The sequence below is a fragment of the Neofelis nebulosa genome, chromosome 6 (assembly GCF_028018385.1).
Source record: "Neofelis nebulosa isolate mNeoNeb1 chromosome 6, mNeoNeb1.pri, whole genome shotgun sequence".
Taxonomy (NCBI): Eukaryota; Metazoa; Chordata; class Mammalia; order Carnivora; family Felidae; genus Neofelis; species Neofelis nebulosa.
In genome coordinates this window covers 98534260-98548769 of record NC_080787.1, presented here as the reverse complement: position 1 = coordinate 98548769, position 14510 = coordinate 98534260, and the positions used below count along the sequence as shown (strand labels likewise).

General features: G+C 43.5%; 1 protein-coding gene and 1 long non-coding RNA gene across 5 annotated transcripts in view; one reads left to right on the top strand and one right to left on the bottom strand.

Annotated features, from left to right (window-relative positions):
• The window catches only part of LOC131514618 (uncharacterized), a 197480-nt gene that overhangs the window by 14650 nt on the left and 168320 nt on the right, over nucleotides 1–14510 (bottom strand). For 2 of the 4 annotated variants that reach the window (XR_009263165.1, XR_009263167.1), the window contains 2 exons: nucleotides 12146–12276; nucleotides 8468–10632 (listed from right to left, as the gene is read on the bottom strand). This is a non-coding gene — a long non-coding RNA (uncharacterized LOC131514618). Of the gene's footprint in view, nucleotides 1–8467; nucleotides 10633–11254; nucleotides 12277–14510 lie in introns of those variants that run through there. The other 2 variants (XR_009263166.1, XR_009263168.1) reach the window with 2 other exon arrangements.
• The window catches only part of PREP (prolyl endopeptidase), a 120196-nt gene that overhangs the window by 66268 nt on the left and 39418 nt on the right, over nucleotides 1–14510 (top strand). The window contains exons 9-10 of the mRNA XM_058734835.1: nucleotides 4063–4260; nucleotides 10105–10208. Coding sequence (XP_058590818.1) covers nucleotides 4063–4260; nucleotides 10105–10208 — 302 coding nt within the window. The remainder of the gene's footprint in view (nucleotides 1–4062; nucleotides 4261–10104; nucleotides 10209–14510) is intronic.

Genomic DNA, 14510 nt, shown 5'->3' with positions numbered 1-14510 from the left:
GAGCAGGGGAGGGGCAGAGAGAGAGAGAGGGGGAGAGAGAATCCCAAGCAGGCTCTGCACTGATAGCAGGGGTTCAATCCCACTAACCTTGAGATCATGCCCTGAGCCGAAATCAAGAGTCAGACGCTTAACGACCAAGCAACCCAGGTGCCCCTGAATCCAGGCTTTCAAAGGTAGTCTTTTTAAATATCAGTCGTCTCTGTGTAATTATTGTTTGATAATAATCATTAATATTTAATTTTTTAAACTATTTAGAATTCTTAGCTTTTAGCTTTTGAATAACCTTTGGCTGTTTGTATTATACCTGTTGTAGATCTCAGAGTGGATTTACAGTCCTGTTATTAGAAGAGAGAATAGACGGGGTGTGCCTGGGTGACTCAGTTAAGCGTCTGATATCGGGTCAGGTCACAATCTCATGGTCCATGGGTTCAGGCCCTGTGTCAGGCTCTGTGCTGACAGCTTACGGCCTGGAGCCTGCTTCGGATTCTGTGTCTCCCTCTCTCTCTGCCCCTCCCTTGCTCATGCTCTCTCTGTCTGTCTGTCTGTCTCTCTGTCTCAAAAATGAATAAAAATTTAAAAAAGAATAGACTATTGTCATATTTAATTGGAATCCATTGCAGTTGCTGCTGTGTGCAGTGAGCTACATTAGCCTCCTGAGACCCTCCCTTCTTTATCAATTGTTTCAGAGTGCCCTTAAGTTCCCTTTTATTCTTTTTCTCTGTGATTTTCGAAAAATGATATGCTGCTTTATAAATTATTCATTGCCTGAAAGTTAGTTTGATTAGAATAAGGCTCACTAATTTTGCTACAGGTTTTTACACAAAAGGAGAGTCCCTGTACCTTCAAGCCAATGAAGAGTTTACTCATTGGAGGTGAACTTGTGTTAATGGATTGACTAGGCAAAATCTGGGGCCATCCCAAAATGTGAAGGTATAAGATATAAAATTAGGAAAATAACTTCTTTTGAGATATGCAAAGCAGTTCTGTTGCCAATAAAGCAGTTCTTAATGTGTTTCCAGTGAATTAAAGCACAAGTGTTAGGTCCAGGTTTGTATCCTGGAAAAGTAAGGGACTCTTTCTCCCTTGGCTCAAGCCAGTACGTTCTGTGCTTAGCACATTATACCTGGCCTTGCTCAGGGGGAGAAGGGGAATGTGGGCAGGTGATTACGACTGACCATCTCAGGGATGGCCTCCTGCTAGGCCCTTGGCTCTGGAAGAAGCAATACTCTGGGTGTTTGCTTGAGATTCTCCTCAGCCCCTGGGCATCTGGCTGCACCCCACCACCGTCTTGTGTACTGAGTCTCCAGACCCCTCTGAGCAGCTCTGTTGGATAGGACCCAAGATGACCCCATGCCTGCTCTTTGCTGCAAAACCCACATCTGCAACTCTGAGGCAGCAGCACATCCTGGGCCATTCCCCAGAACTACTTAGGTGGCCCCTCCCCTTGCTTTCTAGATGTTCAGCCATAGTCCCTTTAGCTTCTCAGGTTTGGATTAGGCATCAGCTAACAAGGTAATAAGCTCTAATAGGGAGGGGGACTTAGAGCATGGCAGGAGCTCTCCTCAAGGAAATTCCTCCACCTTTCTCCTCAAAATCTTCCATTCTCCCTCTGACCCTCATGTATATTTGGTTCAGGGATCCATGAGCCAAGGAATAGGGGTTTGGTTGTTGAAGTGAAGAATCTGGTTTGTAGTGACATTGGTAGGCTGATGGCTTCTGTCCAAATTGAGACAGAATGTCTGTCCAAGGATAGTAAAAGCCAGTGTTTAGTGAGTGCTTCCTAAGTACCCACATGAATTGACTTCATATTTGGTGGGTCCAGGTGAGCCTTCAGTGTTATAAATCCTCATGTAAGGTGCCCTTGGCGTTTTTCAGGTGCAAGTCAGGTTGCACTCACGATCCTCATGTAGAAAGCTATCCTAGATAGAAATATTTGCTAAGGCATGTGAGTTTTCTGCCTTTTAAAGTCCCAAAGAAGTGGTTTTAAGTATGTCTTAAGGTGACATCCTCTTTCACTTTGTAGATCTAATGAGATGTACCATCAGTGCTTGGGGATTTTGTGGGGGTTGGTGGGGGGTGATATATTTTTATAATCTTCCTTCTGAAAGGTTATAAGTTCTTTAGACTAGAAAGGGGAAACCTTCAATATTCACTAGAACTCATCAATTCAAAGAGAAGCGCTGTTGAATTTGCTATATATCATTAGCTCAGATTGCCCTGTTGAGAATAAAAACTAGCGATGAGTCATAAAGTCAGAGCTTTTATTAATGACAGTCTGCAAATCACCTTGTCATTTTCTTATTCAGTCTCCGTTTTATAATTCTGATGTGCTTGCAGTTAACATAGAGTGATTATTCTTTGACAGAAATAATTTACTTCAGTTCCCCACCCCCCCACCCCCCCCACCCCCCGCCCCCGTACTTTCTTTAAAGCATTAAGGCCACCTGAAATATAATGCTTGATTGAGGCACTTTAAAAAAAAAATTGCATTGGATAATGAGCAAATTACTTTTAGATATAAGAGTTCTTCTGTCCTCACTTGGCAGAAATGCTTACTGTGCTAATCCAAACAACCCAGCACCACTGAGGCCCCGGCTGATCCTCAAGGGTTCCCTCTGGCCGATGTCTTATTCATATTGATAATAACGTTATAAGCATGAACTGCTAGTTTCTTAGGTTGTAGTAAATGTCAAGAAACTCACCGCACACCGTGAAAGGCTTGTCTTTTCCACATCTGAGCGGTTACCTGCCACCCTGTCCTTGCTTCCATTTACTCCAGCGTCTCTCCCTCTGGGAGGACCCGTCCTCACCTCAAGCTGATCTTGTGCACACCAGGATGGGCAGTGCTGTCCACCTGCCCTCCCGTTCTCTCCTTTCCCCATCACCCAGCTCACCTCCTGTCCCTGCTCTGTCACCGACGGCACCATTACTGAAGCTGCAGCCCTGGGAGCTGAGGAGGACTCAATTCTCCGCCTTACTGTTCATCTCCCCACAGTTACCACATCCTGATGAGTCTTCTTGGGAAATGCCTTTCGTTTCTCTTCTTCCCTCCCTAGACTTTGTCCCAGCTTGATGTGATAGGACAGGCTCATGGCAGTAGTGTTCCTCCTCGTCTCCCCTCCATCCTTCCATATACCTCCATTGTTCGGCTTCCTTCCTGGATACCATCTTTATTTCTGTCACCCTGCAGTCCACACAGTAACTCCCCAGGAACGGCCAAGTCAGAACTAAACTCCTGTCCATCTGGCTCACCAGATCCTCGGCAGACCACCACCACCATTTTCACCGACCCCACACTAAGCAGCCTTTTTCTTCTTGCAAATGGAAGTTTCCTTCTTGAAAACAAGATGTCGCTTGTTCTCCTCAGCAGTCTGCCTCCCTCCCTACTGGTTGTTTGTATTCCTCTTCTCTCTCTGTTCCCAGCTCTGGCTGTCATCTTGAGTTGCCTGCCGTCCTACCGCCTCATCCCCCAGAGAGCTGTCCTGTCTCTGACACCACCCTAGCCACCCACTGTCTCACACCCCCGTGCTCAAGATGCAGTTCAGTGCTCGCTTGAGTGCTCTTGTGTTTCGGGTCCCCAGCCAACTTCTCACTTACCTCTGCTTACAGGTTACTACTTATGTTTTTATATGATTGTGTCTTAAGGGCAGAAGTGACATCATCTTCCTGCCTATTTCTCCAGTGCCTTGCAGGGTATCTGGCACATACGCAGAGCATAATATATTTTCGTCAAATAAACATTCCCAGCAGACGTGGATCATGACTTGGTTTTTGTTGCCCCTACCATGAGATTGGACACAAAATAAGTAGGCCGGGGTTATTTGTATCACAGACGTTTTCATAGAATATTTTGTTTCCTCCAGACATGACAGTGACAATCATTTACTAAAGGAATATTCTGGAGTTAGATGAACGATTAAAGTCAATTATAAGATCACTTTGCCAGTCGCATTGCTGCATAGCACAATGGATAATAGCTCAAGAGCTATTGTTCAATGAAATAACTATGCTTCTCGTTACTTTCAAAGCTAAGTAAGCTTTTATCTGTTCTTCCCTTTTCAGAATGGGTAGCTTGTGTGAGGTCTAACTTTTTGGTGTTATGCTACCTCCATGATGTGAGGAACGTTCTGCAGCTCCACGACCTGGCCACAGGCGCTCTCCTCAAGACCTTCCCACTGGAGGTCGGCAGTGTTGTGGGGTACAGCGGTCAGAAGAAGGACACCGAAATATTCTATCAGTTTACTTCCTTTTTATCTCCAGGTGAGAGAGTCTTTTCACCAATGTTATTCAGCTTAAAAATCAGACTAATGTTTGGGTTTCTTTTGGGAAATGGAAATGTAATGCTGTGTTATTGAAAATCACATATGCTGTATTATAGCCAGAATTACATAATGAGAATAAAACAGTAAAACAGATGCTTAGAACACAGGGAAATGTGAGTGCCTAAAACAGCAAACTCATTCACCTTATATCCTGAGTCTGTGTTCTGGGGACAGGACCAACTGTTGTCCTAGGTTGATTTAAAAAAATTAATATGAACAAGTATAACCTTAGATTCAACCTTTGGTCTATATGGATCAGGACACACGCAGTGCCGATTAACTTAAAAAACATAAAATAAAAATCTATAGTTCCGTCTGACATTAAAAACTTGTTTTCTAAAACAGACTGAGAGTGATGTTTGTTGTTGTTAAACCAAATTAAAATATAATTCTGAGGGTATAGTCTTACATCATATGGAAAAAAACTTGTTACTGGGTTCAAGGCAAAAAGAAAAAAAAATGCTTATAAATTGTGATACTGCGTTCCATGGTCTGGGTTGATTTTCCCCAAAGTAAACATAGTTGTCTTTTTAACTTTTTTTCAGTTGGTCATGCTCAGTTTGCTGTTTTGGTCTTTCGTGCTTCTCGACTTGGCTGCACGGTTTTTGTTGTAACCACAGCCACACACATACTCTGATTTGTCCCAGGAGCCTGGCTCTGTTGGCAGCTTGCTGCTGACCGAGCACACCCTATCTTAAAAGCAATCTGGCTGAAAAAATTTCCGCACTTTCCTTGTTTGTATTTCGAGCTCCTTCACAGCCCTGTCTGGTTTTGTGGCAATGGTTCGGTCCCTGGCAAAGTAAGCAGACATAGGGGAGAAAGCTAGGCAGGTGCTGCTGAAGTGGTTCTTCCTCGTGGGGTTCAGCCAGATGACAGTGAAGGTGCATGTACTTGTGTGTGTGTGTGTGTGTGTGTGTGTGTGTGTGTGTGTGCGCGTGTGTGTGTGTCTGTGTGTGTGTGTGTGTGTGCATTTGTGTACACACGTGCGCACCTCAGAGTCACGGAGCAGGCAATCACAAGGAGTCTTCTCGTCGTGACAGCTTGCTGTCAGGGTTATTAAAACCAAAAGAGTGATGTTCTTCTATAAATAGATCTGCTGGTCTACCCAGAACACCTAGCAAGCTTTACTGTCCCATGTGCCTTTCAGAGGACCCAGGGGGATGAGGAAAAGTGCCCACAGCCCTGTGGAAACCAGGGCCAGTGCCAGGAGTCAAACTGACAGGTCAGGAGCCCTGTGTCGGGGAATCCTGCATCACGTCTGTCCTGCCCTGGGGCCGGAGGGTACAGTGGTTGCCAGTGAACAGGAACCAAGAAAAATATCCATTTCCTCCAGATTGCCGTTCTGCAGGCTCTGTGATTTATTTCCCCAATTTATGCTGGTTCCAGAAATTTTACTTTGAAAATCTCATAGCTTAAACAGTTTAAACGGACAAAGGGCGATGAGGAGAATGGGGCAGGGGTGACTCACCCATTCTTAATAAAATCCAGAGTTCCCAAAGGCCAGTAAACCTCCTTCGGTGACTCCATGTGACCATTTATTTCAGGAACAAGTTCATCACTACCTGGGGGAGAGAGGGCTCATTGTCCTACAGTAAAAAGATGGGTTCTGTGCCAAGGAATGAAATACTAGCTGCGACTATGGCTGTGAAGTTTGAGAGGTTGAATAGTTCTGGACCGCTAGGCAGTTTCTCGACAGGCTTTGTTATTGTAATGCCTTGTTCTTGCCCTTTATCGTTTCTTACTCATTTTGCCTCCATCTTTCTCTTTTCTCCCCTTAATGCAATTTGATACCTAAAACGAGAGAACAGGGCTTCCAGACTTAGGCCTTCTGGTCCAAAGTAAAAACAGCCCATCAGATCAGTAAACTGGATCTCTCGAAAGCAACAATTATCGGCGTGTGTGCGTGTGTGTGTGTGTACACACACACACACACACACACACACACACACACACATACATACATACATGCACATACATACCAGCTCAGAGGCTGTCTTTCCCTGGTCTCTGAAGATTAGCTATCTACTACTGTGGTAAACAACAGAGATACTAAATTATAAGTAAAGCCCTGGGGCCAAAATTAACTATGACTCCAGCTGTTTAGGACATGGGTGCATCTGGCCACTGTGCGCGAGCTGACTTTGTTTCTCCTGGAGGCTCATGGTGAAGACTGTGTGTCTTGAGCCTAAGCTGCTTAGGACTTTTGAACCTTGAGTCAAACTTGGGAGAGAATGAGGATACGGGGCAATTTGGAACACGATGCACTTATTCCCTCTGGCTCAAACCACTTAGTGGTTTGTGCTGATTAATTCTGTATTCATGGAACCTCAGAGGGTTGTCTAAGGTTAGCTCCAGACAGACTTGCACGTTGTAATAATCCAGTACAGCAAGTCCGAGGTGCATGGGGGTAGGAAACGGGATGAGCAGAGAAGCCTTGGGAAGGGCAAAAAAAATTTAAGATTTAATTTTTTAGAGCAGTTTTAGGTACACAGCAAAATTGAGGGGAAGGTACAGAGATTTCTTGTATTCTTCCTGCCCCCACATGCACAGCCTCCCCCATCATCATCTCCCACCAGAGTGGTACAGTTGTCACAGTTGATGAACTTCTACTGACACATGGTAATCACCCAAAGTCCATAGTGTTCATTACGGTTGACTCTTGGTGTTGTATGTTCTGTGGGTTTGGGCAAATGCCTAATGACATGTATCCATCATAATAGTATCCTATAGAATATTTTCACTGCCCTCAAAATCCTCCCCCTCTTCACCCCTCCCCCAACCCCTGGCAACCACTGATCTTTTTGCTCTCTCCACAGTTTTGTCTTTTCCAGACTGTCACATGGTTGGAATCATACAGTAGTATGCAGACTTTCCAGACTGGCTTCTTTCACTTACTACTCTGCATTTAAGATTCCTCCGTATCTTTTCATGGGCTTGATTGCTTATTTCTTTTAGCCCTGAATAATATTCCATTGTCTGGATGTACTGAGGTTTATTTACACATTCATCTTCTAAAGGACATCTTGGCACCTTCCAAGTTTGAGCAGTTATGAATAAAGCTGCTATAAACATCCGTGTGCAGATTTTTGTGTGGACGTAACTTCTCAGCTCCTCTGTGTAAATACCAAGGAGTGCAGACATTTTCAAGACTTGTTTTAGTTTACATTTATGTTTTTTTTTTTCTTTTAATAACTTTAAAACCCACCCTACACAGGTGGGTCAGTATGGATCATCTTTTCCAAAGTTCTTTTGCCCTCTCTGTACACACCAGTGTTTCAGAGCCTTGGATTTTTCTTTCACAGTTTCCCCCAGAGTCATCCCTTCCTCTTAACTCTCTACTCCCATTTCTTTTACCCCTTTACATTTATTTTGGATCATTGGGGATATATGAGCTAATCATCCCCGCCTCCTTCCTGTTACTAGAATGGCTTTGTTAAACCACTGCTTTCATCAGGAGACCCATCTCCTCAAGTCCAGACACCTCCCCTGGCCTCAGGGAACTTCTTCTATAACCCAATTCTCTTTCACCCTGAAGTGTGGAAATTTATTTCCTAGAGATCACCTAACCAGTCCTCTCTGGTTTATGATTCCAAGATGACTTCTCCAAACCCCACCTTCCTTGGGCTTACCAAGCCAAATCAGACAGACACAAAACATCATTAGATTATAGCGATTCACATTATGTGAATGTGCCATAGGCTGACCTTGGGGTAACCCAGATGGATCTGTTAAAAGAAAGTGTTGATCAAATATATTAAGCACTGGTACCTTCAAGTTTAACCCAGTCTCCTCCCAGGTGCCACTTTGGCACAGGACCGAAGGATAGAAGTCAGGTATTTGGCATGATTTCTCTGAACAGTAGTAGCCAGCCCCTGTTGCCTACTTGTTTCATTCTGCTGTTAGAGGATTTGATATAGTAGTTTTTCCAGATAAAAGGCATTTTTTTGTTTATTTATTTTTTTAATGTTTATTTTTGAGAGAGAGAGTGTGCACGCAACTGGGGGAGGGGCAGAGAGAGAGAGGGAGACGGAGGGTCTGAGTGGGCTGGGCAGTGACAACAGAGAGCCCAGTGAGGGGCTTGAACTCATGAACCCACTTAACTGACTGAGCCACCCAGGGACCCCCAGATAAACAGGAGCTTAGAGTACATTTCCTATTTATTGTTTTTCACAAAGGAATTTGCATTCTAATACTTTGGTGATTTGTCTGAGGTCACTGGCCCAGCAACTGTCAGAGGTGGGAATCCTGGCTGCCAGGTGCTTTCTCATTCACTGCAGTACAGGTTGCAGCGATACCAGAGTGAGGCAGGTGCTCAAACAGCACATGCTCGGTCTGCAGCCATTTTTGTTAGTTGTTTGGTTGTTTGGGGTTTTTTTTCAAGGATTTGGACTTTTTTATGTGTTTTGAGGAAGGGAAGCAAGTACGGATCAAGAAGCTATTCAAAAATTAACATATATCTGAAAATAGCCTTGCCTTCAAGATTACATTCCTCTAGGCAAGGACAGTAATCAGTATATCTGGTACATTAGAATGTATGCCCAGAGCATAGTTTGGAAGTACTGTATGTATGAAGATGTATTTTAATAAATACCCAAGTATGACTTAAACCAGGAAAGCCAATACTTGGGTCATGTTACGTATCTTCTCTCTGTCAATATTCATCATACCTCCAATTATAGTACCTTAAAATAATTTGTCTGTAAGCATGAGAATTGCAGTGACATTCATAGGGATCAGCAGCCTTGCTGTTAATGAGTGTAAACTATTACTCTTTGCCACTGGGGGTGCAGAGTATCCTTTCTCATCTGTTACTGAAATACATGCACAGAGGAGTTGAGAAGAAAGAGAGCCACCATTTTAATACCTGATCAGTCATTTCAGATGTACCCTGTGGGAGTACCGTTTAGTTTCAAGTTTTCCAGCAAGTATTGGGATCGCTAAATCGATTTTTCATCTATCTGACAGTGTGTGTTTAATGTATCGTGTGGGAGGGCTGTTTCCGCACCAGCCACTCTGGATGACTAATTCTGTTTCATAAACCACTGCAGTTTTCAAATAGTAACAACTCGTCTTATTGTTTCTTTGATTTAGTTCTTAAGTGTTAAAGTGTAATAGCATTAAATTCAGGAAATGGATTTTTAATAAGTGTTTAAATAAGCTGGCATTCTTGGTGTACATTCATTCATTTGTGTTGTGCACAATTCCTGGGATAATAAAAATTTTTAAAGTAGCTCTAAAATGGTACCTGGTCATCTCTGGTCCGTGACTGCTGTCCACGTGTGTGTGCACGGACAGGTGGGTGTCTGGTGTCAGGAGCCCCAGAGTTCCCATCAAGAGGCTTCTGGCTGCTTGTTGACTTGGGGCCAGTCATTTGAGTTTTCCATCTTAATTCACCTCTCAAGGTGAAGTGGCCCTACATGAAGTTCCCCATCTTTTTTTGACCTGCATTCCTAAGTGACCCAGCATAGGGAAGACCTGTTAAGTTTTCACTCTTACAGTTTTTACCTCTTCTCATACTCATGGAATGCTATGGAATCTTCTAAAATGTATACGACAGATGATGGTCGTCAAAACACTGTGTGTGGTGGCAGTGAGGAAAAGTGAACACCCCATGCACAGACTGTTCTAATCAGCACTCTTGGCACGGTGACCCTCACATGGCAGCAGGTCCCCAACTCATGTTCCTCTCTTGTGATTCATGGCATCCAGTTGTGCTGTGTGCCCTTGCCCCCTTGCAGCCAGTGAGCTTGTGGACTAAATCAGGACTTCCGCTTCCTTCTAGGTATCATTTATCACTGTGACCTCACCAAAGAGGAGCTGGAGCCACGAGTCTTCCGAGAGGTTACCGTGAAAGGGATCGATGCTTCTGATTACCAGACAGTCCAGGTATGGAGCATTTGATCCTGATAACATGAGAGTTAGAAAAATCTGACTGTCAGACCAGGCCATTCACACCCTAGTTCATCAGGAGCCATGGAGGTAATCCATAGTAATATAGACAACAGGTCTTGGAGCTCCTGCTCTCTCTGGACATTGAGCCAGCACAGTCCCTTCCTCCTAGAGCTCGTGGGCTCTGCTCCCGTAGCTGCTGCTCTCAACAAGATGAGCCAGGGTCCTCATCTTCCTGCAGTAGCTATCACAGCAACACCACTTGTCTGCTTGCTTGAGAGTGGGTTACAGTTCAGCTCAGGTCTTGTGGTGTCACAAGTAACAACATAGATTTGCTGCACATAAAGTACTCAAGTGCTGCGAGTCAGTCTTTTCCGTCTGGCGTTCACGTGTATTTCCACTGGCACAGAGGAGACACTTCCTAAAAATTAGAATGAACATATTAACTGATACGTCAGTCTCTGACCACCCATCCTTTCAGGTTGGGTGAACAGAATCTCTGTTCCTGTTTTTTCAGCTCCCCAAAGGTATTGAGTCTTCCAGAAACTGATGACTTATTAATTGAGGATGTAGAATGTCACTGTTCCTTTGCAGTGAGAGGTCACCTGTCAGGTAGCAGGTGTGTATCAGGGCTCTCCCACTGGAGAGCTGGATCACACAGGCCACAGATTAGGAATCAGAACACTGTTTGTTTAGAACAAAGAGCTGGACACTCCCGAGAATGTTTCTGTGAAACTCGGGCATTATTTTAGCTCCTTGAGTTACCCTTCAACTATCTAGAAACAGTCTAGATGACGGCCTAGATCTAGATCATAAACGAATAAAGCATTGTTTACAAAAACCCATGGTGGGCTGGACCTGGTCCAGGGCTGCAGTTTGTCGACCCTCATTCTAGAACAGGAGTTGGCAGACTGGCCTCTGGTTTTATGGGAGAACAGCCATGCTCATTTGTTTACGTAGTGTCAATGGCTGTCTTGGTACATTAACGGGTGGAGGGGGGCGGTGTGCAACAGGGACTCTATGGCCCACAAAGTGTAAAATACTTAGCATTTGTCCCTCTGAGAAAGAGTTTGCTGATCCCTGGTCTATGGTAAAAAGCACTTATAAAATCAGAATGTTCCCAGTAGATGCTCAGGTCCTTTGTCATGAAGCTCTGTCAGGCCTGAAATGTGCATATACTCGTTGGGTGACATTGGGTGAGTCACTTAACCTTTCTGCCACAATTTTTTTTTAGCTGTAGAATAGGGATGATATCTATCTTACAGGATTCCTATAGGATTATTTGAGATGATATATATTAAGTGTCTGGCACATAGAATATAAATTGATTTTTTTCAATCAATATTTGAAATAAATATAACAGACTGTTAGTCTTCTGTACGTATTTTGGCTTGCTGCTTCTTTCATTTTCAAGGTGAGCCATTGCCTGGGGAGATATCCTGTGGGAGCCAGTAGCCCGTCTGGCACTTACATGGTTCGCTAATTCACCCTAGTCCTGTATTAGACTTTAAAAATCATTTTTAAGCTGCCGTTCTTTGCTGTTATCCCTTTTCTCCACGTCTAGAGTATTTGCTCCTATCAAATGTAACATTTGACCTCTCCAGGGCCTATGTCTAGTCTTTGCCTCAGTATCCCCGGGGCCCTGGTGTGTGCACGCACCAATGCACACCATTGCCTCTCCCATCAGTAATGCCAGGGATGCCCGAGTGGCCCCCAGTGACCATCACTCTTCTGCCCCCAGGGGTGCAGCCGTGGCTGCCCTAGAATTTGTTCAGTCACCCAAGACAAGCCCCTTGTCTTCTCATTGCTACTATGCAGCCCTGCAGCTCTCTATTAAAAAATGACACATTATTCTCCTCTCTTTTCCAGCCTCTCACAAATAATTAGTGCTCAAATATGTGGTTGTCTTTGGAGTTTGGGTGAGGGCGAGGCACCTGTAATAACGGCAGCTGCCAGGGAGGCGGCTCCTTACAGAGAAGTAACACTCTTCTTACAGTGAGGATGGTTGGGGTTGTTTCTTCTGTCAAGTAGCTGTTCTTTTCCGTGCTGGTAATAGTAACATTCTCTATAGGGGATACACAAAGAAGCTGGTTATCACCTATTATGTATTGTTTTCATTTAGAAGTAAAAAGATAAAACTTTACAATTAAGCAAATGCTTGGTTGGAGTAGAAATCTCTCAGCCAGGTACATAGCCTGATAGTCCCACATTTAGCTGGGGAAGAGATGTGCTTGGGTGATGCCAGTTGCTTGTATCATTGGAAAACTGAACTCTTTGCCTCACAAAGAAAACTTCCCTGATGTTGAGCTACTCAAAAACAACCTTTTGTTTCTACTGCTGCAGTATAGGAAGGAAAAAAAGATGGTAAGTATTTTAAGACAGTAACTGGATAGGGAGCCTGGGTGGCTCAGTCAGTTAAGCGTCCAACTCTTGATTTCAGCTCAGGTCAGGATCTCATGGTTCATGAGTTCAAGCCCTGAGTTGGGCTCTCCACTGACAGTGCGGAGCCTGTGTGAGCTCTCTCTCTCTGTCTCTCTCTGCCCTCCCCCACTTGTGCGTGGGCTCTCTCTCTCAAAATAAATAAATAAACTTGAAAAACAAAAAAAGGGTGGTAACTAGACAGAACACATTACATTACAGATCTTGATGCACTGTTCCTTATTCCCATATTTTAGAGAGTAGAGATGTGTCTGTGGGCCGAATATATGTATAATGCCAATAGGAGATTTTATATCTATTGATTATACTCATCAGACATATTGCATTGACTTAGCAAAATAGAATTCTTTCATCATTTAGGGGTGCCTTTGAAATGCCCTTTGACGTCACAAAACCATAGACTCGTATCATTTTAAAATCCATTGTGCGGTGGTTTAGATTCAAGTGTATCAGCAGAGCTTTGACATGAAATGGGAGCGTGACAGATGTTCTCACACTGTGATTAGGCTCTCAGTGGTGTTGCCAACAATGACCCACCATTGTAAAAGCAGGCCCTAGAGGGGGATTTGTACATGAATGGAAAACATCCTGATGGTGTGTAATAAAAACCACAGCATTTTGAAGAAAAAAAAAAAATCTTTTTGTTTTTAGTCACTTTAGGGTAATGTCACTTTTGATTCCTCTTGAGTCTAGTGTTTGTATTTATTCCATACATGATTTTAAAAGCTCCCCTGGGCTGTTTGTTGTTCCTTCTTATATTCTGTGAGGTATGTTATGGTTTGGAGCATGTACTGTGGCACAGATTATGCTGCATGGTTGATCCATGCAATTAACGGTGGTCATGACTCTGTCCATGTACCCGGTGGTATAGCTGGTGAGATAGACCAAGCCTAGGAAAAAGGAAGGGTCAAAGACACACATGGCTATAAAACCCACAGAGGACGATTCGTGTTTACTATATATTTACTCAGGACCCATCTTGAATTTGGACAGGGAGTGGGGTTGACCATATGGTGTCGTATTTTGCTAACAGACATAGAACGAAGCTGCTGTCTGTTACAGCCTTTATCCGTTTCTGACTACAGCTGTGAGTAGAAAATTGATGTGTATCAGAAATACAATTTTGAAAATCAGATCCTGGAAAAACTGTTTCTCTTCCAGTTGGGGGTACACGTAAAAATTTTATTTTAGATAGAGTTATCAAATCTGTAATTGACTAATCTTGAATTTTTCTTTCTTTCTTTTTTTTTTTTTTTTATTGTGAATGCCACATCCACATAATATTGATTAGAACCTCTGTGCCCATATCTTTAAAAAAAAAAGTTGAAATACTGAACATTAGAAATTACATTTATAACGGGCCCCTGGGTGGCTCAGTCCGACTTTGGCTCAGGTCATGATCTTTAGGTTTGTGAGTTCGAGCCCCACGTCAGGCTCTGTGCTGACAGCTCAGAGCCTGGAGCCTGCTTCGGATTCTGTGTCTCCCTCTCTCTGCCCCTCAACTGCTCAGACTCTGTCTCTTTCTCTTTCAAAAATAAAAGTAAAAACATTTTTAAAAAATTACATTTATAAAATAAGTTTGGTGATCAGTGATATTTGCATGAAAAAATCTGTCTACATTTATAATCAGCCATGTGTTTCATTTTAAACAAAAGTGAGGTAATAGTGAGGTGCTAGTTAAATTTAGTCTGTCAGCAAGTATGACATGACCTTCAATGCTGGTGGCACTGTTTGAATACAGAAAATTTCTAGACACAAGGCATTGTCCCAGGAAATTTACAGTCAGACTGTAACTCAGCGGAGAGTTGAGACACACAGATCTGAAAGGTCAGACACCTTCTCTCAGTGAGCAAGGGGAAG